The sequence below is a fragment of the Stigmatopora nigra genome, chromosome 14 (genome assembly GCF_051989575.1).
Source record: "Stigmatopora nigra isolate UIUO_SnigA chromosome 14, RoL_Snig_1.1, whole genome shotgun sequence".
NCBI classification, from domain to species: domain Eukaryota; kingdom Metazoa; phylum Chordata; class Actinopteri; order Syngnathiformes; family Syngnathidae; genus Stigmatopora; species Stigmatopora nigra.
Window position 1 is genome coordinate 3,684,489 of NC_135521.1, and position 26,904 is coordinate 3,711,392.

General features: G+C 39.8%; 4 protein-coding genes across 10 annotated transcripts in view; 2 read left to right on the forward strand and 2 right to left on the reverse strand.

Moving 5' to 3' along the window:
• Positions 1-429: 429 nt before the first annotated feature.
• On the reverse strand, positions 430-5,160 carry rbmx (RNA binding motif protein X-linked). 2 transcript variants are annotated; one of them, XR_013328720.1, is made up of 10 exons: positions 4,873-5,160; positions 4,654-4,778; positions 4,063-4,169; positions 3,820-3,979; positions 3,607-3,738; positions 3,332-3,446; positions 3,104-3,226; positions 2,813-2,919; positions 609-707; positions 430-530 (listed from the first exon to the last, which is right to left on the reverse strand). XR_013328720.1 is itself a non-coding variant. In XM_077733134.1 (9 exons), the coding sequence occupies exons 2-9, from the start codon at positions 4,760-4,762 to the stop codon at positions 1,885-1,887; spliced, it is 1,158 nt and encodes a 385-aa protein (XP_077589260.1). In that variant the 5' UTR covers positions 4,763-4,778; positions 4,873-5,160; the 3' UTR covers positions 1,577-1,884. The 2 variants fall into 2 exon arrangements, 1 of the variants encoding a protein (XP_077589260.1); XM_077733134.1 differs by lacking the exons at positions 430-530; positions 609-707 and adding an exon at positions 1,577-2,189.
• Positions 5,161-5,277: 117 nt separating this feature from the next.
• Positions 5,278-13,520, forward strand: tm9sf5 (transmembrane 9 superfamily protein member 5). Of its 2 annotated transcripts, XM_077733132.1 has the most exons (18): positions 5,278-5,596; positions 6,539-6,606; positions 6,693-6,786; positions 6,862-6,989; positions 7,077-7,206; positions 7,321-7,448; positions 7,628-7,742; positions 7,813-7,892; positions 7,971-8,076; positions 8,806-8,856; positions 9,166-9,298; positions 9,376-9,495; positions 9,569-9,626; positions 9,808-9,967; positions 10,256-10,407; positions 10,483-10,594; positions 10,744-10,915; positions 12,552-13,520. In XM_077733132.1, the coding sequence occupies exons 1-18, from the start codon at positions 5,459-5,461 to the stop codon at positions 12,617-12,619; spliced, it is 2,013 nt and encodes a 670-aa protein (XP_077589258.1). In that variant the 5' UTR covers positions 5,278-5,458; the 3' UTR covers positions 12,620-13,520. The 2 variants fall into 2 exon arrangements, with proteins under 2 accessions (XP_077589258.1, XP_077589259.1); XM_077733133.1 differs by lacking the exon at positions 8,806-8,856 and having other exon boundaries at positions 5,279-5,596.
• Positions 13,521-13,931: 411 nt separating this feature from the next.
• Positions 13,932-17,648, reverse strand: gpr101 (G protein-coupled receptor 101). The gene has a single exon (XM_077733135.1). It carries the CDS (start codon positions 16,588-16,590, stop codon positions 15,262-15,264), a length of 1,329 nt encoding a protein of 442 aa, XP_077589261.1. The 5' UTR covers positions 16,591-17,648; the 3' UTR covers positions 13,932-15,261.
• Positions 17,649-20,543: 2,895 nt separating this feature from the next.
• The window catches only part of LOC144207107 (uncharacterized), a 66,115-nt gene continuing 59,754 nt past the window's right edge, over positions 20,544-26,904 (forward strand). For 3 of the 5 annotated variants that reach the window (XM_077732356.1, XM_077732354.1, XM_077732355.1), the window contains exons 1-2: positions 20,550-20,601; positions 21,209-21,304. In XM_077732356.1, the coding sequence (XP_077588482.1) occupies positions 20,575-20,601; positions 21,209-21,304 (123 nt within the window). In that variant the 5' untranslated portion in view covers positions 20,550-20,574. Of the gene's footprint in view, positions 20,602-21,208; positions 21,305-26,904 lie in introns of all 5 variants that reach the window. The other 2 variants (XM_077732352.1, XM_077732353.1) reach the window with 1 other exon arrangement.

Below are 26,904 nucleotides of genomic sequence, written 5' to 3' on the forward strand. Positions count from 1 at the left end.
AAGCCAATGTTTTCAGACATTCAAAAGCTTACATCTAAAATTTAGGGTGGCAACAAAATGTCTTAAATTAGGTCTCTGCTGTCGTGGTGCTTGCCCCGGTCGTCCTTTAACACACTGCCGCAGGGATTAGGAAGCGAATCTTGATGCGTCAGCATATTTTGCAGAAATACAAACCAACAACACCAACCAGGCTACCACAATGTCATCTATGATCTTACATGTTACCCAGGCTTGCATCTTCTGTGTCAACAATTTTAAGGTTTAAGATACATAACAATAATTAGCATCTTCTTAGGCAATTAACTATGTGAAGCTTTAAGAATATATAATTGTAACTATTTAGTGTCCTGAAGCAGATTCATTTAGAACATGTAGCCATTTGACTGATACATTTACTGTTAATTCAGTTTGAGAAAACATACAGCAGTGTCAGGTTTTACCATTTATTAAAAAGTGACAAGTTCTGGGCCCTTCAGCTTCCTCAGTTCCCCGGACTCTTTCAACCACATGTCCCACGCCAAAGGCAGACCCTAAGGGATAACAGACAATCAGAACAACACACAAATCCATGCCCATATAATTTATGCATGCTAATAGATTGGTCATACCATGGCGAGCTGAAACATGTTGAGCATTAGGCCATCAGTCAGAGAATCCAACAGTGGTGGTGTGCGCATCAAGGTTCGTTACCTTCAAGCGTGTTCATCCTGCAACAAGATAACAAAGTTAATCTCTCACATTTGTCATTATTTTGTATACATGAAATATACAAGTTATTTGAAAAGTGCTTGAAACCCCAGCCCTTCACTTTAGCAAATCTTTCCAGTTTGGTGGTTGCAATGTCAACATTCTTCCAGAGGTCTCCTTTGGTTGAGGGGAAGGTTGTGAAACATTTTTATATATTTTTTTTTACGGTGACAAATAAATGCTTGGCGATTGGTTTATTATCTAAAGTATTTAAAGCAGATTTGTCAATCTTGCTCACTTAAATCAAGTACTTTGATTAGACAGGCACTTGATAAAAAGATGATCCTAATTTTCAGTGTTCAGTTGAGGGGAAAAATATTTAAAAAGCGAAAACTTTCATTGTGACAAGGGACAAAAAGGTCTTAGCTTTCCTTTGTGGTTGTTGGAGTTCCCACAAATTAGGCTAGTCAAAAAAATGACCCATTCAAGTTGACATCCACTTTTTCTAGTCCTTGAGGGCCTAAGGTCTTGCATTGAGTGACCACTGCTAAACAGGAACAATGAAAGGCATTTAGATTTGAAACAAAGAGGTTTGCGTTGCTTACCAGCAGTTGACTATGGGTTCTTGTAGGATAGAAGCTTGCATTTGCTTGTTGTTGCCTTTGGTTTTGTCGTAGCGTGCCAGCCAATAGATCTAGGTTGGAGGAGCCATTTCCAAGGGAACAATATTGGAACATTTTGACAGTGACAATTGCCTAACTCTCAACACAGAAGTGACCAATTTTTCTTTTGAGTGAACTTCCCAGAGCAGACTCAGCAACTACACCTTAGAGAGTACTTGAGATATTGATCCTTTGGTGTTGCCCTATTGATGCTCAGTGGTCAGTGGTACAACTAAAAGCTTTATTGAGTAGGTGCCCCAAACTCAAGGGCATTGCAGATTCCAGAAGCACTGAATGTATCAAAAATAACAAAAAGTACTGGGAGTCTATTTCGTTACATAAGAGTAGGGGGGAAAAAGTCGGTAAACATGGACAAAAAAAAGAATAGGAAGTCAAGATACAATTTAAAGCAAAAATGAATGATCCATATTTAGACATGGTGTTTTTTTTTTCTTTTTTTTCTGTGCGACCCCTGCCCACAATTGAACTCTTCGTGAGGACTAATATCTGCATTTGAGAGCCATCCATGTCCATTTTAATATCTGTTGCGATTCATGCCTCTCTCAGGTCGACTGCCTCCACGGCCGCCTCGTGGCCCTCCGCGGTTCGAGCTGTATGAATCGCGAGGGGGGTACCCTCTATCACCAGGGGGAGCAGCCCTCTCCTGTCTACCCATTCGCTCGCTGCGAGGTGGATACGGCTCACTCCGACTGTTGTAACTGTCACGCCCGCCATAGCCATCCCGGGAACTGCCGCCATAGTCATCGTAACGACCGCTGCCGCTGCCCCCACCAAAGGACGGTGGGGGACCTCGTGAAGGTGGGGCGCTGCGAGAGTTACCTGCAGGGTCAATGGGTCAGGTAATTGGCAAGGTATCATGTACACATTTTGTTCTTGTAGCTTTGGTTCTCTTTTTTTTCCCCCAGTACATTGAAATTCTGTGATGTATCGATTGAACTGGTGGGCATATTTACACGCCCATCTATTGGTGGTGATTGCACCTCTAAATTGAACTCATTTGTTGCAGAAAAACATCCAGCCACAAGGAGTATTTGGTTTCAACATGCCATTGATTTCTGAGGTCACTGTTCCCTTTTTTTTTTTTAAAGCTTCATGTTTTCAGTTGTCTTGATGGTTACGGATGTCAACTCCTTGAGGGAGAGCTTTGATTGGCAACTTATTTTGCGGAGGTCTCTCGGGACTCTTTCTGGCTCCTTACGATAGTCAACTCTGGGCTTAATAAAACGATGTGATACATTTACTTTTGCCAATGCCCAATCAGCCAAATGTTGAAAAACTTCAAGTTTTGCTGGTGCGGCAAAGTATGATAACATTTTAAAAGTGGATTCCTTTGAGTTGTTCTTTCTTGGAATTTTGGGTCCATTATTTATTTATGCAGCTCCTCTTCGTGCCATTTTGTTTTCACCTGATACCTGTGCAAAATATACATACATAAATCTTACCGTAACCCTCAAACGAATCTCTGTATGATCCACCACCACCTCCTCCTCCGCTAGGGCGGTCCATGTAATTTCGGGAATCCCGGCCTCCTCCGTAGCCATCACGGTCACTGAAATAGGTCGAAAATGTTACACGAGGGCCTGATCTTTTTGGCCAACGAGTCAAAACATCAAGGTTTCGCCCAGGACCCCACAAGCTTTACATGCAGGTAGGCTTTTCGTGGTGGGCTGTGAGTGGGCTTCTCTGCCACCAGACTTTGCAAGTGTTCTAATGAAAACCCTAAATACACTTACTTGTAACCCCTTGACATGGAGCCATAGTCCTCTCGAGAATTGGAATAATCCCTGTATGAATAATCTCTGGAAGGAGGTCCATAGTCCCTTGAATCTCTCGAGTTATAATCCCGACTGGAGTATCTGTTAAAGATACGTTTCATTCAATCGGACCACAAACGCAATTGTGTAACCTATTTGTATGAAGAGAGCAGGTAATACAAAATGGATAGCTTTAAAGTCTCCTACCCATCCTTGGAGTTATAATGGTCATCTCTGGGAGATGGATAGTCATCCCTTCTGGACATCATGGAGTCTCGGCGAGGGGGTGGACCATAGGGTTCCCTGTCCCTTGACATAGGAGCTATAAATAAATAAAAAAAATATGAGCACATTGTCTTTAGTCTTGAGTGAACTCTTAAATTTGCATAATTTCTCAAAAAAGACTAAGTCTAGCACAGTCAAAGGGAGCCAAAGAGTTTTTATATATACTCTAAGCAGCGGTCATGAGGCTAGAAACTCACCTCTGTTCATGGGACCAGATGAGTTTGATCTTTTCGGTGGTGGGCCTCCGTTGCGCATTGGGGGTCCTCTCTTCATGGGTGGGCCTCTTGATGACATTTTATAGTAGTCATCATCATCGTCGTCATAGTAGTCTACAATCATGATAGAAAAGGTTGAGATGAAATGAATTGTCAAGAATGTTTAAGAACTCACAAATCAAATAGTATTTATACCCCTAGATGACGGGCCCCTCATTCCACCTCCCCTGGATCCACGTGAGCCTCTGTGAGGGCCTCGGCCGCGGGAGTGCATTGATGGGGGACCTCGTCTGCCCCCATTATCAAACTGAGGCTTAGTGGCTTGCTCCACTTTAATGGGCTTGCCATCGAGAGACTGTCAAGAGAAAAACAAGAGACCACATTTCTCAAACCTGTTTTGAAAGTACAGCACTTGCTTTTTTTTCTAGGAATCCATACCTTTCCATTCATCTCACGTGCTGCATCCTTTGCATCAGCCGGACTGTCGTAGGTCACAAATGCAAAGCCCCTTGATTTGTTTGTTTCACGGTCTTTCATCAGGAGAACTGGATACACAATAAGGTTGAGTGGACGACACACATTAACATACAACTTCAAATTTCCATTTGACAGAGTGCTGCTTCCGTTTATGGTGGGAAAGCATTAAGGGCAGTAAAGTGACATTGTTCTGCAAGATTAATAAACAAGTACTCTAATTTAACGTGCTCCTAGCTGAAAGCAGATCAAAGTTATTGCAAGTGGATTTTATGTTTAAACAGTGTAGTACATACTACAAGACCACAAATCAACATACTACTAATTGTGTTGAAATCACATTTAGTATTTAACCAAAGCAATAATATTCGTCATTGTTGCCCCCTTTGCCCTTTAAATTGACTGACAAACATTTGAGTTACGTTGAAGCTAGCATGCTAATTAAAGTGCGTCACGTGGTTTACGTGCGCACTGCGGGTCAAAATATATTATCACAGAATAAATGTTAAATTGACGCACTTACACAAAAAAACGTCTAACATTCAATTAATTTACCTTGAACAATCCTGCCATATTTGTTGAAGTACTGCTCCAAGGACTTCTCGGTAGTCTCAGTATTCAACCCCCCGATAAACAGCTTCCCTGGTCGGTCTGCTTCCGCCATGCCGTACAAAACCAACCTCCAAAAAAATGTAGTACATATATTAAAGCGGAATGTTTGACAAAACGAGCGTCATGCAAAATCATTTTGGATAAATAGGACATAACGTGTACCTTGGTGGGGTTGATGAACACGCAAAATGGCGATAAACGCGGCACCGTCTCCTTCTTGTTTGTTTGTTTGTTCTTGGGCTCGCGAAACGTAGTCAGTATATTATTAGAGATAACAGACGAGAAGTCCGTCGTCCACTCGAGACGTGTTGCAAACGACGCCTTGTGTTTATGTAATTTTAATGGAAATATGGATCAAAATGTCAAAACGCGCCACAAAAGAAAAACGAGCGCTCCTCGAAAGAAACGTGCGAACGCTCCACCCCTTCTTCTTTCTCTGTCTTCTTCCTGTTTAGGTTTGATATGCGTTTACCAACTAGCATTTTTGCTCATTACTGCCATCTAGCTAAATGTATAAAGAGTAACAACTTCCGGTGCGAACCCAAGGCTTCCGCGTCAAGTGACTTATTGAAACGTCACTGTAGTGTTCACTGTTGGTTGTGTCCGCGAATCGACTGAGACAGGCGGATACTCAGCATAGCCTTAGCCCACGTCGCTGCTTCTAAACCCAGAAATAGATACATTTGAATCACCCGGATACAAAAACATTCTTAGTTGCAGTGGTGACATTGGACGAGTCTCTAATAAAATGAAGAGGCGAATAGAGTTAGGTTTTTTTCTGCTTTTTTCTATAGTTTCGCGTATCTGCCCGAGCTCGGCGTTCTATCTTCCGGGTTTAGCCCCTGTTAGTTTTTGCGAGGATGCCAAAGGTGGCGAAGATTGCCAGGTAAGAACAATTGCTCACGGTTGCGTTGCTTGAATGATTTTTGTCTTAAATCGACACTTTGAACTTAGGATGCTATCAATGTTTACGTTACTGGCTAACGTTAGCATTTCTTAAGGCCCTGGCCATCGGTTGCAATCAGCATGTTCTTTCCTGATATTTCAGTTACATTCTCAAGCCTTTGTGAATTATTTACTCAAATAAAACCAATCAGCAGGAAAACCTATTTTATATCAACCCTAAGAAGGATTTTGATGCAACTCAGAAATGATTGACACCGTTGAAACAAGTACAATTGGTATATATGTTCTTAATTCTTTACATAGTTCTCTACTAGTTTTTACTTTGGATTTGTTATGGGAGGCCAAGCCGGCGAAAAAGGGGCAGAAATGATAATAACAGTGCAGATATTAAAAAAAATAAAAATTTAATACTTTAAATTACAATGTTCCATGGGAGTAACTGATTCTGTTTTTCACATGTTTAGAATATGAAATGTTTTTTTAGATGCATGGAAATCAGTAATTTCAGGATAACAAATGATCAGTTCCTTTTAAAAATTGATAATGCGAAATAAACTGTGATTCGATTTTATAAATTCCATGAATAAATTGATACTGTGTCAACGTACATTGAAACCTGCTGGACATGAATGCATCAAAACTATCTGTTGAATTCATGAATCCGGCAATCTTTTTTCCTCCTGCACAGGCCCTGGTAATGGAATAGTTTAAAGAGTGTTTATCTCTGGAATGCATAGTCAATAAATGATATGCATACAATTAGTCAAAAAGTATCATCGTATCAGTTCAGCCCTAGTCTAGGGAACTTTTAAGATTCAACCAGTCAATTTAATGTCCAATTTAATTATACTATTTGCAACAAGCTAGCAAGCTGATCTTGTACATTAATTTTGACTGATATTCACATTTTACTTTCTTGTAGACACAGATACAGCTGTTTGTCAATCGCTTGGATTCCGTCGAGTCTGTCTTGCCTTATGAATATGATGTGTAAGTTATCCTTTTATGCTTTCTTTCAACCTGCATGCAAATGAAGTATCCCTGCCCTAATCTTATGTGATACATCTGTTAAATAGATTTGACTTTTGCAAGGATGCCAAGGAAATGAGGCCTTCGGAGAATCTCGGGCAGGTTTTGTTCGGTGAACGAATTGAGTCTTCCCCGTACAAGGTATGTCTCAACAAAAATCCTGACCCCGTCTAAATCTGTTCCCAATTTAAGATGAGCTCACTTCCCTCTTCACAGTTTAACTTTAAACAAGATGTCAAGTGCAAAGAAGTGTGCACAAAGACGTACAAGAAGGACCACCAAGAGGACGCAACCAAACTGGAATTCATCAAAATGGGAATGCAGCTCAACTATCAGCACCACTGGTTTGTAGAGTGCAGTTTTTACTGACATTATCTTACTTGATTTAAAAAAAAAGTTGGCTATCTCAGCAATGACTTTTGGTGTTTCAGGATTATTGACAATATGCCTGTCACCTGGTGCTATGATGTAGAGGACAACCAGAAATACTGCAACCCTGGCTTTCCCATTGGTTGCTTTGTTACTGCTGACGGACGACCTAAGGATGCCTGTGTCATTAACGTAACATACTTGCCGAAATATATATTTCTAAGCCAAATTGCATTTCCAGACACCATGTTTTGAAGCCCTTGACAATATCAAAACTAAAAAAAAGTTTCAATTTTTCATGTTCAGGCTGAATTCAATAAGAAAAAGACATTTTATGTCTTCAACCACGTTGACATCAAGATCTTTTACCACAATGGGGAGGCTGATGGATGGACGGGTGCTCGCCTGGTTGCTGCCACACTAGAGCCCAAAAGGTAAACATCGACTGATATTAAGGGCTGTCACGATTAATAAAGGGACCCACAACGTATCATCAAAATTGATTGACGAGCTGTTTTTTGGAATCATTGACCAAAACATTTTTTGAAATGTATATTTTTTGATTTTTATGACAAGGGTATGTATATTTAGTCAGTTCTTTCCCCTTCAATAGTATCAATCACGGAAGTGGGACTCCACTGAACTGCGACGTTCTCCGCCCAATGGAGGTCCCTAGCCAATTTGACAATGACCTGTCAATCATTTATACCTACTCTGTCACATTTGAGGTAAGTCTTTGTAATAATGTATACGATACATATATTATGGTTCCAAAATATCCCTTTTAATCTTGCACAGGAAAACAATGAGATCAAATGGGCTTCCAGGTGGGACTACATCCTTGTCTCTATGCCGCACACAAACATCCAATGGTTCAGGTAGATCACGTGCTTCATATTAAATTTGCTCAACTTTGGCCAGTTTCTAAGACATTTTTTTTCTGTTTACGGTGTCAGCATCATGAACTCCTTAGTTATCGTGCTATTCTTGTCTGGCATGGTGGCCATGATCATGCTGAGAACGCTGCACAAGGACATTGCCAGATACAATCAGGTGGACCAGGTACATACATTATCCACACTTGTAGTCATACTAAGCTTCAAGAGAGTAGTAGTACACCAAACTGCTGCCTTAATGTGTATGCACAATTCTCAAAGGTTCTAAGCTCAAAGCTGAAATGTAATTAATTGAAGGGTTGGTGAAAACAAGGTGTTTTAATTGGAAATCATTTGCCACAAAGAAATACATTGGAGCCTATCCCAGCTGATTATGCCTAGGCTGATTATACCATTAATTGGTTGTCAGTCAATCACTGGGCATGATACCATTATATTGTATTAAAAGTTTAAACTTTTCACAAATACTAGGAGATATTTTTGTCTATATTTTAGACCAAAATTAATAGGTCTGATGAATGTCAATTCAAAGTAAAGTATAAAGGGAAAGCTGTCTCATTAAAAAAAAAAACTACAACAACAAAATAGTTATTTGTAACATGGTTGTTTTGACATAAATGACCAATAGAGTCCAGCACATTATTTGTGAAAGGCAGAGACAGATGAAGTTCTCTTGCTGGCTTTAGTTTGTCCTACTTTTTCCTCCCCTTGTTATTTTTGATGTACGTAGTCATACATGTTAACCATTCAGTCAAGACATATTAATTGTATCAGGCCATCCCCAAAAGCTAAAATCTACACATATCTTAGAGGCGAGGATTTTTACACTTAATTACTAGTGAATTCTCTAGTGTGAGATACTTGAAGTCTTTGAACGTGTTGTCACATTTCACAGGCACACTTGATAAAGCATCCATCGACTGAGCCGAAATCCGATCCTTGTTATGTAAGCCTGCTCAAAAGCAAACGCTCTTGTTCTCCTTCAATTTAGTGTTTGGGTGGGATTGAAGGAATGAATGTAAAATGTGGTGTGTCTATGGAAGAGTGACTTGCACAGTTACAAAGTTTGAAACTAATTGGATCATTAGCACACCAAATTTTACAAAGCTTTGTTGTTTCTCTCCGCTTTGACTTTGAGTTGCTATGCGAGCAGGTTTGGAACTGCCAGGTACACCTGACTGGGTGGTGGCTGGTGCAAATCTTTTGACCGCTTTTGTTTGGAATGCTCTGTTGAGTTGCCGTGTCACCTTTGCAGGAAGATGCACAGGAGGAGTCGGGTTGGAAGCAGGTGCATGGTGATGTGTTCCGTCCACCCCGGAAAGGCATGCTTCTGTCCATATTTCTTGGACAGGGGACGCAGATCTTCATCATGACTTTCATCACACTCTGTAAGACCGCTATTACTTGAAAGTGAAGTGTCTGTTGCAAATTGTCAGACTGACAAGGGACTGTCTTGTCGTGGTAGTTCTGGCCTGCCTGGGCTTCTTGTCCCCAGCCAATAGGGGCGCTCTCATGACATGTGCTGTGGTCCTCTGGGTTCTGCTCGGAACGCCTGCTGGTTACGTGTCGGCACGCCTTTACAAGAGTAAGAAGACTTTGCGAAAGTTTTAGATGAGTAAACGTATCGATTTCACACTGATTTCTTTTTGTCTTTGTAGCTTTTGGAGGTGAAAAGTGGAAGACAAACGTCCTGTTGACAGCACTCCTGTGCCCTGGGTTCGTTCCCTCAATAAACATGTCTCTCGTCCTTTAATTACCTCCACCTCAAACCAATGAAAGACTGAATTTTTCTATTAGGTTTTTTAATCTCGCAGCCTGTTTATATGTTCAAAGAACAAGTGCATTAGTGTCATCACATGTTTGTTTCTGTTCTAATATTGTCACCACTCTTTCACAGTATTGTGTTTGCTGACTTCTTCCTGATGAACCTGATCCTCTGGGTGGAGGGGTCCTCGGCGGCCATCCCCTTCGGGACCCTGGTGGCCATATTGGCTCTTTGGTTTGGAATTTCTGTGCCACTCACCTTCGTGGGAGCCTACTTTGGATTCAAGAAGCCTGTATGTATTAGGTTTTAACACACAACACTGAGATGCTTTGACAGCAGTAGACTTGCCATCCATTTTGACTGGGAGAGTTGGAAGGGAATATCAACAATAGTGTGGAAGAGATATTTAAAAACAAAAACATGAGTTCATAAGGAACCACAAGAGGGCTGCTTAAATTAAACTTAATGAAAATGTAGTGGGTCAGCATTAGGTGAATTAGACATTAAACACATCTTAAAAGAATCTTTTTTCCTAAATCCCAGACATGTTTGTTTGCTATTTTCACCCTAACCCACTTAGGCAATTGAGCAACCAGTGAGAACCAATCAAATTCCCCGCCAAATTCCCGAGCAGTCATTCTTCACCAAACCTATCCCGGGTATTGTTATGGGTGGAATCCTGCCCTTTGGCTGCATCTTCATCCAGCTGTTCTTCATCCTCAACAGCATTTGGTAAGCAAACATGCTATGATTTCATCTACTCCTTTAAAAGTAATTCAGGTTGAGAAATTGTGTTTTTCTCATCAGGTCCCATCAAATGTACTACATGTTCGGCTTCCTCTTTCTGGTGTTCATCATTTTGCTCATCACGTGTTCTGAGGCCACCATACTGCTCTGCTACTTCCACTTATGCGCTGAGGTACCTACACAACTATAGTACACTAAAGTTCAGACTTATTTGAAGAATCAGTTAAAATTGATTTATGCTCATATTCAACTGTTCAACTGTCATGAAAACTTCCAAGTATTTTTATGAAAATTGATTTTTTTTGTGGTGGGTGTGTGCAGGACTACCACTGGTGGTGGCGGTCCTTCCTGACAAGTGGCTTCACTGCAGTCTATTTGTTTGTGTACGCCGTTCACTATTTTTTCTCCAAATTGCAAATAATCGGCGCAGCAAGTACCTTCCTTTATTTTGGATACACCTTGATCATGGTCCTCATCTTCTTCCTCTTCACCGGTGAGTCATTTTGTATGAATGAATTGTTCTATGGTATGTAAAGCATTTATATGTGGTAATTTAAAAAAAAACTAAAATAACATTTCATCAATATAAAAAAATATATATTTCGCAGCCAATCTTTGCAGTATGCTCTTGTCAAAGTCCAAATGGGGTGTGTCATGAGTATTTACAATACACGTAATTTATCAGGATTTCTATCCTGGTCTTAAAAGAATGAACATACCAGGAAGTACTTCAACTTTTGTCAAACATTTTGTTTGCTTTTTAGTGGGTTATCACTACTAATAAAAAAAAGTCCTTCATGTTAAGCCGTGCGCTTTTTAATCTATATAGGGCTTTGTCAAGTAATCTATCTTTTCAATAGATACGTTGACTCCCTTTTGAGTGACACTGTTTAGCCAGTTCTACTTCATTCCTCTGTTTTGTGTTAGATTCCTTCATTCCAATGGTTTCGGAGCTAAGGCTCTAAAAAAATTTCCCACGGTCGTAAAAATTAATAATGACAATGTATCTACTTAAAAAGGCGTCTTCATTTTAAATATAATTTAATTTTAAAATGTGTTCCGTAGTGTAAATTGCGTCAGAAAAATCTTCGGGAGTCAATGAAAAATTTCAATTTATTCCAACCCAAAATTAGGAAACATTTAGCTGGCAGCAGATGGAATAATTATTGGCCATTAAAATGACACCACAACACTGAAACCAAACAATAACAAATTGAAAGCGCCTCAGTTCAATCCTACATTCACTGAATGGGTTCATCTTGTGCAAATCCATCTCACTATCAAAACTCACGTTGGTATCATTTGGCCACGCGGTGCTCCTCATGGTGCATTCGCGTGTGCATGGACTGATGGGTGCGCATCCTGGCTGTAAAGAGTGTCATTATGAAGATTATCTAACGTAGGTGTCCTTGGAAGGAGTATAACTAGTGATTACGGCTTGATTGATCACTGTAAAAAGTGAAGCCTACAGCATGTTTTGCAACATTTCCTTGTTACATTTATATTTGCTACCTTTTTGGATGTGTTTTGCTCTGTTTTTGCATATTTCATACAAAATGTATCATTTTTTAAAGTGTTTATAGTAGCTAGTATTAAAGTTTGTGAGACAAATTAGATTCATTCAATGTAAAATGGTGTTTTATTTACGAAAATTGTTTTAAAAGGGGTGCAACATGATCAGGGTCCTCATCTTTTCCATCTTCACCGGATAGCAATGTACATGTGCATCACCATGAATTGAACATCTTGCTACCCTCATTTCTCACAGATTTGCTATATCGGAAAAAAGTTAGAACACATCGACGTTATCTTAAGACGAAGCTGCTTGGCAATAGAACGAGATGTCAAAAAGATGATCGTTGCGCAATAATCCAAACAATAACGTTATCTCTTGCCCTTCTTGCTTTCCGCGTTCGCAGCAAAATAATCCTAATCTTCACCATTTTTTCCAATGTCTATTTTCGTCCCGTCTCCAACTCTGATCTTAACTTAATTCACGCTTGGACAAAGCTGGTAAAGAAGTGATGAGACTTTTTTTTTTTAATCAAATGGAATTAAGTGATGCATGCTTATATGGCTTAATGTGTTGAATGGTATTGAATCTTTTTTTTCTCTCCCATTTTCTTCAGGCACTATCGGCTTTTTTGCATGCTTCTGGTTTGTAAACAAAATCTACAGTGTGGTCAAAGTGGACTAGAAGACAAGATTGGCAAAATAAAGACTGTTGTTGCCCTCCATGTGACGGCAACATTTTGAAAGGACCAGATGCGAAACCCGCCTTTCATCAGACAAGACCCCAAAAGCTGAGCCCGTCCTTTTTTTGTGCTTTACACCTCTGCCCTTTTCTTCCCCAATTTATTTTGCATCCACTCTCAATTGCTAATATTCAAAGCGGCACTGTTATAAATTAACCAAGGCCTCTGGTGGCATTGACAATATTTTTGTTTCAGTGGGATTTTTTAAAAATAGAAAAGAAACTCTGATTTATCAACGTTGTCTTTTTTTGGAAGAAAATCCTATTGTTTGTTTTTGATTTTCCCAACCCGTTCCAGAGAATGCTTTTTTTTTTGTTTTTTTTTTTTGAAGCTGTAAAGTGAAGAGAAAGAAAGAAAATGCTTGTACATATATTGTATAGACAGAGCGTAGGAATGAATGCTTAATACTTTCTGTTTTCATTTTAGGGCTTTAATACCTGAACTATATCAGCCTGTGTTGTAGTTGAGAAGGCATATAAAATACTGACGTTGTTGCTGATCAATGTCCTCCTTTCTTGCATTTCTACATTTGCATTAAATCAAAGGCGTGACCAGGACGGAGTTCTGCTTGTTACAAAATGGCAGATCTTTTTAATTCATTTAAATGAGAAGCATCAGTGAATTCATTGAATAACTGCTTTTGTTAGCGATATTGTTTGCTTTCATAGGGGGTGTGGGATTGTCGTCACCCACGGTGATATGGTTTGCAAATATACTATCCAATTAATACAACATCACGCTTTGTATAAGGCTTTTGAATGTATACTCCTCAACATGGAATAATAATGATGTATTTTCTTGTTTTTACTCTGGTTTGGAAATGAAGGCAACTTTCATCCCTCAGCTCCTTGTCTTACCCACATCCGTCTTTATTGAACCTTATTTTGTGACCTTGTGAAATGAGGGCATTGTGTGGCACTAATAACTAAGGAACAATGCAAGTTGAACACAATTCGTTTTTTTTTATTATCTTTTTTTCTTTATAAAAGCACATGTAACACTTAAACACAAATCTTATCAAACCTTATTCAACAAATACTTTACGGTGAAATCACAAAAAATACATTTTAAAATCACCTTTAAAAACAGTACAATGTTTTTGGTTAAATGTACAAGTGTGCAATAAAATTGCGAATGAGCAAATAAGGCTTGTGTTTATAACATTAAAATATTCAAACTGCTTTATCTTTCGAACTAGAACTCCCATTTTAAGGGATTACAAACTGCTTCAATTATTTTAATTCTTTTTTTCAGTTATATTTTTAGCTAAAATAGCACATCAATGCCTTCATGACAGGAAACTGAAGTGACACAATCTGTTAAAATTTAACTAATTTTTCACTCATAAACTAATTCATATTTTAAAGGGTAAACCATGCATTAATCTCAGCACTTCAAGAAATCAGAGATCTTGCACCATTACAAATACTTTCTTAATGGAACTGTCACATTTACCTCACAGGCACATTTGCACAAAAAGTCAAGACTGGTTCAAAATTTTGAAGGAATTATGTCACACATGTAAATCTCTTCCTCATTTTTTTACACTCATGTTGAAGAAAATAAGTAATCTTTTCTGTACAGCTGATAGTCTATTGTGTACACAGCCACCCCCCAAAAAATGCACTTTTCCGACCAGTTAGTGTTGCACTGAAGGGAAACATTCATTGGTTTAAACTGAAATATTCCAATCACGGTACAAATATTGCTCTGTTCCAAACCCGCTGAGTTGACTAGCTGCAAGCAAGTCTTACTAAAATATTTACGATGAACAGGTACGCTGTGAAAGTTGTATGTTTGATATACTTGAGCAAATAACAGCAAACATTTACAACTGCCTGGAGAAGTAGTCTCAGTAAAGAAATATTTAGTATGTTTAGTTTCATTCCTGCAAATAAATGGTTAGTGTTCCTTTTAAAATACCATAATAGTCTCATATACATACTACAATGTCCAACTGGTCAAAGTTCTGTACAGCATGATTTGTTGGTTTAAACAGCAGAAAAGTCATTTTTTTCATTCATTCATTCACTTTCTGAACTGCTTTATATTCACGGGTCGCAGGGGGTTCTGGAGCCTATCCCAGCTGACTTCGGGTCAGAAGTGGGGGACACCCTGAATCAGTGTCCGGCTGATTGCATGGCACAAGGAGACAGACAACCATCTACAGTAATACTCATGCCTAAGGGGCAACCAGAGTACCTTTAGAAAACCCACACAGCTTCAGGGAGAACATGCAAACCTGGATTTGAACCCAGACAGGTCAGCGTTGAATTAAAATACTCCACTGCAATTTTTCTTAAAATTATTGTATGTGTAGAAAGGTCCTTAAGTTAGTATTCATTGTGAGGGTGACCTCAAATATTAGATTTTTACACATTTGACTATTGATCTTTCTTCACCTGGGCCCTGGTTAGGTGCAAAGATAGTTAAAAAAATATATAGGATGATGTCTAGAGTAGTAATCTAGTAATTCTGTTCTAAAATAACACTCGGCTGCACCCTTTAAAGATTCTGTTGATGCTTATTGCACCTGTGGCCTATTACACATGCATTTGTTTTACAGTCCAACTTGTTGACCCCTTTATGTGCTTTGCTTGTTTTGAACCGTGGGCTCCTGATCCGAACTGACGCTGGTGGTGGTGGTCTCCTTGCGGCTGTTCCTCGACCTTCTCTCGAAAGTGGGCGAAGAAGACGTGGTGCACTCCTCCCACGTTTGCAGCGGAAAGACCCTGGTGGCTGGGTTGGGCAAGTGAGGGTGCAACCCGGAACGGCCTCGTCCAACTGTAGTGTGGCAGGTCTCTACAGCTGAGTTCTGTCCTCGCTTACATAAGATTCCGCAGAGCAATGCGTGGAATTCCTTCCGAACGCTGCGGTGCATGTATCCGTAGATGTACGGATGGAGGCAGCACTGCAGGAAGAAGAGTACCAGAGCCAAAGATGAAAGCCACGCCGGTACATCTGCTCTGGCGTTCATGGATATGGTGGTCAGTATGCTGTAGGGTCCCATGCTGAGGATATATGAAGCCATGATCACAAAGACGACACGCGCAGCCTTACAGTGGTAGTGAAAGCTTCGGTGCCTGGCACGAGTCGGGTACCCCTTGACTGAGGGGAGGGCATCGGGTGAGCTTGCTCCCTGCGGCGGCGAATTGCTTTGCCCTCGGAATTCCTGAGGGCAACGCTGGGATTCAGATCGAGTCTGCACCGGGTGCACAAGGGCATTCTGCCTCCGAGCCGCCCGGAATACCATCCAATAGCAACCGAGCATGACCAGAACCGGAAGCCAGAAAGAGAAGGTGGCCACCACGGCCGAGTAGGACACGCTATAGGACCAGACCACTGAGCATACCTTGTGATGGTGGTTAAAGTCGATGGCGCCCCAGCCATATAAGGGTGGCGTACTCTGCAAGAAACTGACCACCCAGGTGCAGACGATCAGATTCGTGCCCAGGTGTGGTGTCATCCTGGTGGGGTAGGACAGAGGGTGAATAATGGCCAGGTAGCGGTCCACGGAGACAACAATGATAGTGTTTACGCCCGCAAATGCAAAAAGATGCATGAGCACTACCAATGCCTGGCACATTCGGGCATCCAGTGGCCAAACCCCCGGTACAGTGGCGGCAATGGCAAAGGGCATGACTAGCACGGTCTGGAGAAGATCAGCCAAAAGGAGATTAAGGACAAAACGGTTGGCCACGTGCAGGAGCTGTGGTTTCCTCTGGAAAACCAATAACACCAAGACATTCCCAAACAAAGACACGCAAACGATTGCAGAGATGAGCGCAATCTTGAGCACGCAGTCGCCGGCGGAGCCCCGTGCAGGATCTGGTGCGGGAAAGTTGAAGTCCAAATCCCGAGGGGCGCCCGTTACATTGGGGTCGAGGGCGGGTGTCTGAGAGCTGGGCATCATTGGGGTCACCCGGTTTGTTCGAAGTGCATCGTCAATGACATTTATATCTTGAGTGGTGAGTTCTTAGTTTGCATGTTGCACTTTCTTCAGACACATCCTTTCACAGGCTCCCCAAAAATCAAGTTAACCAAAGAATTTAAGGTGCCAGTTGGAGAGAAAAAATGTTCTGGCATTATTGTAAACAAATTCTAATGCGTGGCCCTGTGTGTACATCAATGGCGATGCCACCTTTTCACCCCAATGGCAGCGGGAATCTCCTCTATTAATAATTCAGTTTCAAAATCACTTCCCTAAACGAGACGAATGGGATGTAAAAATTGTCCATCGTGTTTGTCATCCATGCTCAAAGGCCTTCACGTAGACCCTACATAATTTTTTTTTTTTAAAACATGCAAACGCTCACAGGATACAGCATTTTTTCTCACTTTGGATTGCTATATCAACCTAAACATGTACACCTTGTCTTTAAAAATACACTTGAATGTCTATTTTTCAGTCCTGTGATTAACAGATCACCTCTGTCCATCAACGTCAACAGGAACCAGCGGTATAAAATATTGATTGGAATTTCAGTTGGACATTTCCATCCACATCTTGTAAGAACAAAAACCACGTTGCAAAATCCAGATGGGAAGGGCCATCATGTACCACATCTGCAGCAGCAGCCCACACAGAAACATCCACAATGGAGACTCCACCACACACGCACGTCTTTATCCCCTGCAAAAAAAAAAATGACGTTGAAGCTAAGGGTTCGGGCTCGGTGGCTCGGTTCTCGTCATCTCATCCACCCCCCACCCCCGAGCTCCTCTCCCGAGCTCCCCCGCCTCCATTTCGGAGCTCCGGTCGATGGCAGCGAGCAGATGCCGCGCGTCTCCGCCACTGCGGGGGGTCTCTCATCCAGACGAGCACATCCTTCCTCTTTGGGATTTCACGCCTCATCAAATATTTCAGATCGGATCCGCTTTGCCGACTTAACGGTCCGCTGGTGTCGCCGAGGTGTCACGGGTGAGGACACCTGCGTGATGCAAGCTGCAAATTTGTCGGCAGCCAGCCCCCTCCCATCATTCAACATGCGCCCCCTCACTCCCTCCCCCCTTTTTGTTACCATGTCTGACGCTTCAGATTGTAAAACGTCACCCCTGCCTTGTAGTTACTAGTTTGTGCTGTTTTTCTTCCGAGTGCAATACAAGAAATAAAATTGGAATTAACATTATAAAGTAATATCAAAATAACTGATGTACCTTCTAAATTAGTTTGCCCTACTCAGGAAAGCCTAATTGAAATTGAAGTGATTCCTCAATGTAAATCCAAGCTTTTTAGCGCCCTCTACCGGCAATTCACCTCTTGTCCAGCCACTTACTGACCATTATTTTTATGTTTACTATTTTCATCAATTCACTGTCTGTTTTTGACCGAAATACATTGTCGGCAATATGATTGGGTTTTAATTTTTATAATAAATTAACGCATTGGCTGCCATTGACGACAATAGCTGTCAAATCAAATTTGACCAGGCAGATTGGTGCCAACCCGCCCAGTCAAAACGAATGAAAGGTCAATTTCCCCTTCAATGACAAATGAAAAATCGCTGTTTACTCAGCCATAAAAGTGCAACGAAAATTATTTCCAGCACAAATATAAAGTAGACGTTAGTGTCCAGACCACTATTATTCTAATGAGCAGTTTATGTTCTCTAAATTTAATCTCCAATCCATCAAAAAAAGCCTTTTGATGTGAAATTTACATTGCAAATGACACGTTGTGTGGTTTTGATCTCTCTTTTATAAACCAATAGCATGCTTCAATTGCTTAAATGCCTCATTCATTACCTGCCACTCACTGACACCTATTGGTCAATAAGATGAAACACAGGACAGCACGAGAGGAGCACACAAAAATAATAATAAATACATATAGAAATAATAATGAAAAAATAAATGTGTTGTTAATTTTTATCTTTTCAGTGGAAGGACAATTTCAGTCAACGGCGCAAATGGGCTGAGAGAGGGTGCTGGAGCCACACTTTGGGGACCCACTTGGGAACGAAAGCTCAACCCTTGGCCGCTTAATTAAAGTATAATTAGGATGAATATGAAAAAGTTAATCAAGCCATTTCCATAAGGGGATGATATAACTCTGCTTTCTTAAAAACATTCTTAATACAATGAGAAATAAAAAAAAATGGGGAAAGAAAACGACACACATTTACTCCACAATATTATGACACTAAATATTTAAACTGTATAATTCTCTTGGAACTATTTTGGTCAGCTGATCACCTGAGGTATGATTTAAACGCCTTAAATTTGAATGTTATTTGCATTGTGTGAAATTGTCTATAAAATGTTGATGACATTTTAGGAGTTACAGATTTTTTTGGGTCAAGTAGGTCTTTAGTGTCCTTATTTCTGGCATTAAATTTTGCTCTAGGTGGTCTTAAAAAGCTTTAAATTTCAGTTGTTGAAGACTGAATTAAGATAAACAGTAGTTATGCTTTCAATGTACAGAAACAGACAGTTGTTGGGAATAAGTTATTCAACAAGTGGTGGGAAAAGAAATGAACTTGACCTTAAGCTGACCTTAAAACAGAACACTTTCCTTATGGTTGATAGCCTCCTGTCTTTCTGTGAGAAATTGGGTCAAGCTCGCAGGCACACCATCAAGTGTGCGCACACTCAAAAACACACACACACACATCACATGCCCATATACGATGGTGGCGCATGCAGCAAAAGGAGAAATCTTTGTAAACAAACAGATTGAGAGCGAACGTGACTCCATCCAAAGGCAGCTTTCCATTTCCTAGCACAATAGTGGTTGTCTCCCGAGCCCAAACAGTTTAGAAGTAATTACTCATGTTTTCCCCCAGAAAGGTGATTACTCCGCCACGCTTGGCTGCCATTGTCGCCGTCCGCGTACTGGCGCTCTTCAAGCGGACAAAAGAGGCAAGAGCGAGAAGTGCTTTTAAAGAATTTAAAAGTCCTTTTTATAACAAGCTTCTTTCAGGAGATTAACTTGCAATGAAGGCTACCTGCCACCGACTGACACATCCCCTCCCTGTATTCATGGCTAGAGCCACAAAGAGGGGCCGCTAATACTGAATAGACATACTCACCACAAAAGACAACAAACCTCAAGTATAAGGAAATAGAGTGTTGTCTTTATTTTCTATTTCCTTTCTTTCTTTTTCTTTTTTTTTTAAACATGGGAGGCTTACATTCAGAGGCGAGGTCATTCCTTCCATTTTGAGCAGACACTCCAGTGCACAAGGCCTCAATCTAATTATTTGAGGACATAGGAGGCATGTTATGGTGCCTTAGAGAGAGCACTCCTTAGCACTTTAATTCAGTCATTCTATTTGACGGCTCCCCTCCTCTTTCTGTTCCTCTTCCAATGGACGTCACACATCAGTGGATTGAACACAATCATGAGGCTTCTAAAGAGAAGATTTTTTTCTCCCTTTAAGTCCCACTATATTGATTTTTTACAAACTAATTAAATGATGGACTCTTGTCAAAGAGTATTGAAAATAGTTTTGAAGATTCACACATCCATAACTGTTTAAATTGTGTAATAAAATACTTTTTGAAACGGTTTGCCTCTGCATGGTTGAAACCAATGACAAAATCAAAGGCGAGGGTATCTGAAGAAGGAAATACAGTAGAATAGAGGAATACAGTAGTCAACACTTGTTGACTGTATTATTTGAATAAATCAAATTCAAAATTGAAACTGAGTAAGGGGAAGAGATTGGTCCAACAGAACACAACTGAAACTTTAATATACAAGTCCTAAATCACCATAATACAGCAGAAGGGATTGTGAAAGAGAGGATAATAAAAACTTTTGATAAAAGTTGATGAATGTAGACTGCAATTACACTATCCAAACACCACAAAGAATAAGGGCGCTGATGTGACGTCAGTGCTAGTTCCAAACCAACATTCAGTAGACAATGAAGATGATGCAAAACAGAGATTTATGAATGGAGCAGCGCAAACAGAGAACGTAAGTGAAAGGACTATAACACAGCTAAAATAGGGGATCATGAGATGCAGGACAACACTGAGCATACCCACTAAAAGATCCAAGTCAAGTCTTCCTATTATGTACTTTATCTGTACTTGTGAATGCACACTGAGATTAACTGAACACTGAGATTAACTGAACATTGGCAGTACTCCACATATCCTTTTCTAAACAAAAACACGGAAGGATTTTGTTTTTGTTTTTATTTTAAATGCCTCTTAAATACCTGTGCACAAAAAGCAGCCTAAATTTAAAAAATCTGTAACCCATTTTAACTCACTCTCCTCATTTGAGGACAGCCTGTAATTATTTTCTTACTTGATATCAAGGAGTTTGCCATTTTTTTTTGCAATATTATGAACATGTTGCAAAAATTGAAAACTTGTTAACAGGTTAAAATGGGTCAAGTTCATTCAAGTTTTTTAAAATTGCCCCGTCAGGTAAATTTACATTGTTATTTTTATGGGGCTGAAAATAGTCTACTTGCCAATGGAGATGATGTCTTCAGTTGATTATTTAACTTGTATGGCAAAATCTCCTTGTGAGCTACTTCGTCTTCTGACTAACTTTCAATGTCCTATCACAGTCGCACCATAAGGACAAGAACCCTCAACTGCTGTTTTCCATTGAGTCATACCGGAATCCTCAATCCGATTATTCCATCGGTTTCAACTATGCAGAGGTAAACACTTACATTTTTTTTTTTAATTTTGCAATTTCAATTGTTATGGATCTGAGTCCTGATAAATTATTTTTGTATATAGAAGGTAGTTAAAACGTGTGTTGTGTTTGGACTTTATAGGGATTTTAATTGTATGTGTACATATTTTCAACCCAACATCTACAACATGGTGTGAATTTGTCAAGGGTTTTTTTACAGCTTTGGACACAACCATCTGCGTGACTTAACACAGAGTTTATTGGTGAATTGTGGAGCCCAAAGCATTCACCATCAAAGGCAGATTAGACTGCAGAACCAGCCCCCCTCCCAATCTGATTTCATTCATTATGCCCAGAGAGAGTGAGAGAGAGAGAGAAACTGCATGTGTCCTCGCTCGCCTAATGTGAAAATTGCTCATTCCTTTATTTCAGATGGGAAAGTGGAAGATGAATGGATTTGCTTTAATATAGCAGACATGGGATACCACATACAGAGCGAGAGAGTGTGTGTAAAGGGGGGGTCTTAGACTTCTTTGCTTTTTGCTCACACTGTGGAAAGACCCTAACAGGTGTGCTTTTGTATGTGTTATATATCTATGCGAGTATTTGTATGCTTGCAGATGTGAATTAACACAGATATGAATGAATATGTTAAACCGTCACTCCCGAGTCGAAACCAATGACCACGTCACTTGTGCCTGCTGTGGTTTTTAGGGCAGGCCGAGGTTTAAGGCTGACTAACTGAAAGTGAGAGCTCATAATAAAAACTGTACACACTTGGGCGCTCACATTTATCCCAGTGGCACCAGATTGAGCAGGAAAATGCATCAAATTCACTGCCGGTGCGGTAAGTCAAGTTTGCGTTGACTTGCTTGGTTTAATTGCGACATGTTTTGTTTGCATATATGTCTGTTTGATTGTTTGGTGGTAGGCGTGGTGGCTGGGGGGCGTTGCCTAAGGAAAAGGTGAAAGGTCAGCCATATGTTATATTTTTCCTTTTTTTTGGTGAATATTTCTTTTTTTTTGTTTGTTTTACCTTTGGTATTTTTGGACGATTGGAATGTATGTAAATTGTATGGTGCCAGCTGTTTTTTCATTTATTTTCTGAACCGCTTAACCTCAGAAGGGATATAGGGGTGCTGGAGCCTATTCCAGCCAAATGCAGGCACCAGTCGGGGCCACCCTGAATCAGTGGCCAGTCATTCGCAGGGCACAAGGAGATGGGCGGCCATTCATTTTCACACTCATACCTAGTGGTAATTTAGAGTGTCCAACCAGTCTACCGTGCATATTTTGAGGATGTGGGAGGAAACCAGATTTTAAAAATATTTAAATTTCTATATGTATGTACGTATGTAAATATTCACCATTCACAGTATTGTAGTACATTTCATTTAATTATTTCAACATATTTATAGCTTTGGTATCATGCTAAACTGGTTGAAAAATCAGGGTATAGTTTGGTGGTAGGCATGGTGGGTAGGGGGTGTTCCCTAAGGAAGAAAAGGTGAAAGCTCAGCCATATGCTTTGCTATTTTTTTTTTTTTTTTAGTAAATGTTTCTTTTTTGTTTTACCTTTGGTATTTGTGGACAATTAGAATTAATATATACTGTATGTTGCTAGTCGATTTTTTTTGTTTTAAAAAAATGAAATTGAAAATGAAATTCATTCATTCATTTCCTTAACCGCTTATTTTCACAAAGATTGCGTGGGGTACTGGAGCCTCTTCCAGCCAACTAGTGCAAAGTTGTGTTCAACCAGCCTACCATGCATATTTTGGGGATATGAGAAGAAATAGGATGTTTTTTTTCCATTTCTTTATTTACTTATATATGTATATTTTAGTTTGTTGTATGTAGGTATGTGTATTTATATATACAACTATTCACCATTCACAGTGTATTGTAGTGCATATATATAATTTATTTATAGCTATCGCCACATTGTGGTGTAGAGGTACACTCGCCTGACTTCAATGGGGGCAGGTGCAGGTACAATTCCTGCTCATGATGGCATGATTGTGATCGCAGATGGTTGTTTGTCTCTCTGTGTGCCCAACGACTGACTGGTGACCAGTCTAGGATGTAGTAGCCTGCCTTGTGTCCAAAATCAGCTGGGATAGGCTCCGGCATGGGTGGTATGGAAGATGAATGAATGATATTTATAGTTCAGGTTTCCTACCACATCCCAAAAACATGCATGCCAGGCTGATTGAACACTATAAATCAGGGGTATGGAACCTATGGCTCGGAGGCACATAGGGCTCTTTTGATGGGTGCATATGGCTCTCCTGTGAGCTAAAAGATGGAAACCGCTGGTGAGAGAGTTGAGTCCCGGATGTACCAATAAAAGCGTCATGTCGGCACTGCACCGTTGACACTGCCTCTAGCGTGGCTTTAATCATTTTTTTTCCATTAGACTCGTCTGAATCCATTCTCTAATTGATACTCATTGATTAGCAACAACGTAACAATGTTATCAAAAGAATTCAGAGAGTTTTTGTATTTGAAAGTGGGGAAATGACTAAAGAAGTCACATATTTTCAAGTATTTTGACTTTTAAATTCTGGGCATGGCTCTCATCCATGAACAAATGAATATATTTGTATGTTATATATTCAACATTAAACTACCATTTCAAAGCTGCCTCGTGGTGTAGAGGTTGACTCACCTGACTTTGGTTTGGGCAAGAGCGGGCTCGATTCCTGCTGCTGGTGGTATGATTGTGAAGTGCTTATGGTCGTTTTTCGCTCTGTGTGCCCTATGGCTGACTGGCGACCAGTCTATGGTGTAGTCTGCCTTTTGCCGGAAGTTTTGAGGATGCGCTTTTTGGAAGGTGAATGAATGAACTACTATTTCAATAGGGTTTTATTAGGGGGTTTATGTGTTTTATGTTGACAAAAATCATTAAGAAGTTGACCAAAAATATTAAAACAATATTTAACACATTGATAGATTTGCATGAATGGAATTTCATTTAAAAAAAAAAAATACATATATATATATATATATATATATATATATATATATATATATATATATATATATATATATATATATATATATATATATATATATATATATATATATATATATATATATATATATATATATATATATATATATATATATATATATATATATATATATATATATATATATATATATATATATAGATAGATATTTATATTTATATATATATATATATATATATATTTTTTTTTTATGAAATTGAAAAAACTGCATTAGTCAAGGAATATTGACTTTAACTTACATCACATTAAATTTCATGTGAAAAATGTTCATTCAATTGGTGCCAGCCTCCCCTCGTTCGTGTATGAAGCTGATGTGTTAATATATGGAAGTTTAATCCATTTTAAAATCAATGAATTGATTGCTAATACTTAGCCACTAGATGTCAGACTGTGCCTTGGCTTCTTAGCTGTACCCCTCCCCTCCTCAGCATGTACCTGGGGCGGGGGGCCCGTGCAAGGCTTCCACACGCTATGACAGCTTCCCAGGAAGCTCCACTGACATTTGCCTCACTTAATGACACAAGCTAATTAATCATTAGCTGTCCCCGAGGTATTGCAGTTAGAGGGGCTTTGTCGTGCCCGCGCCCAGCAGGGGGGCACCCGGCCTGCGCATGTTGTGTATGCATAACTGCCTGCTTTCCACGCCACAACATCTTAATTCTCCGCCGTTTAGCTGCTTTGACTGAAGCTCCTTCTTCCTCTTTCAGCCCTTCATCGCGGATAAAGTGTAATCTGCTCACAGATAGCGCCGCCAACTTAAGTTCCATGTCAGCTTTCTTGTGTAATACCACGTCGACTGTCGGTACACTCGAAATGCGCCGGGGAACGCTCTGTCTGACATTGAGGCCATTTGGGGGGGGGGGCTACAGTTGACACACTCCATTTTCAGGTTTGGGATGTTAATGGTCTGAAATTCTATTGTTTCAAGTCTTTTTCATACAAATGTGTGGTTACCATAACAATGATATTTTAAGGGTAAAAATGCATGACAATAACTAGCTCTGGCAATGGTAATTTTTCTGGAATTTGTAGCATTTTCACATTGCATTCACTTTGGTAACTGCGTTATCTGACTTGTAATACGGGTGTATCCATAAATCTCTTGTTGAAGCAACAATTCAATCAAATTTAGTGCAAAAATCAAATAATACATAATTACTTTTGAATCGTTTTCATTCCAGTTTTAACTGATTCGGCAACCAAAAATATCGTCATGCTCACTGTCATACCTCGGTGCAATTTGGAGTGTTCAATCAGCCTACATGTTTTTGGGATGTGGGAGGAAACTGGAGTACCCTGAAAATAACCCACACAAGCCCAAGGAAAACATGCAAACTCCACTTGTGACCCCAGTACTGGGAGGCTGACATGCTAACCACTCGTCTGCCTTTCTTCAGGCTGTATTTTTCCCAAAAAAACTGTTAATATGCTAAGTTAACAGATGCCCATTTTGTGTGGTCTCTATTTTACAATTGCAAGGAGTGCAGAACTATTGGGCAAGTTGTATCTTTGAGGATTTTTTTATTTTTATTGAACAGCAACCATGTTCTTAATGAACCCAAAAGCTGAATATTTCCGGGAGTTAAACTGGCCTTTTTTGTTGTAGCTATTTTCTATTATCTGTGTGTGCAGATAACTATTACTGTGCAATGTGTATTGTTATTAGGCAACTTAACAAAAACAATTATACAGCATTTCCATTTCAATTGTAATTATTTTCAACAATATAACAAGACAATTATACATTTCTGACATTTAAAAACTAATCAGTGATCAATATATAGCCATCTTTCTTTGCCAGGACATTCAAAAGCCTGCCATTCATGGATGGTTAGTAGCCAGGGTCTCCCAGACACTATTCAGAGGGCTGTACAGTTTTCCCTATTTTTATTACATTGGATGAGGGACTACAGGCGTTCAGATCTAATGAATGAACATCTAACTCACTCTCATTTCATCACCCCATTAAACCTTAGAAAAATCTGGCTTGACATATTTCTTGGCCCAGTTTTGACGTTTCATCTTATGTGTTCAGTGGTGTATTTTATTATTATTATTATATTAGCCCATCTTACCTTGGCAATGTTTCTGAGTGTTACATACTTTGTGCTTTTGGGCACTCCAGTGATGTTGCAGTTCTGAAATATGGCAAAAAATGGGTGGCAAATGATATCTTAGCAGCTGCACGCATGATTTTTCTCAGTTCATGGGTAGTTATTTTGCACCTTGGTTTTTCAACACGCTTCTAGCGGCCCTGTTGCCTGTTTTGAATGAAACTCTTGATTGTTCGATGATCACGCTTCAGAATCTTGGCAATTGTAAGAGTGCCACATCCCTCTGCAATATATCTCGTTATTATTTATTTTTTTACTTTTTGGAGCCTGTCTAGTCCCTCTTCTGACCCATTTTGTCAAAAGAAAAAGGAAGTTGCCTAATAATTATGCACACCTGATACCCCTCCTCATTAAAGAAATGCAGATAGCCTGATATGCGTAATTGGTTGTGGGCTTTCGAGCCTATACAGCTTGGAAATAGGAAAACGTGCATAAAGAGGATGTGGTGGTCAAAATACTCATTTGCCTAATAA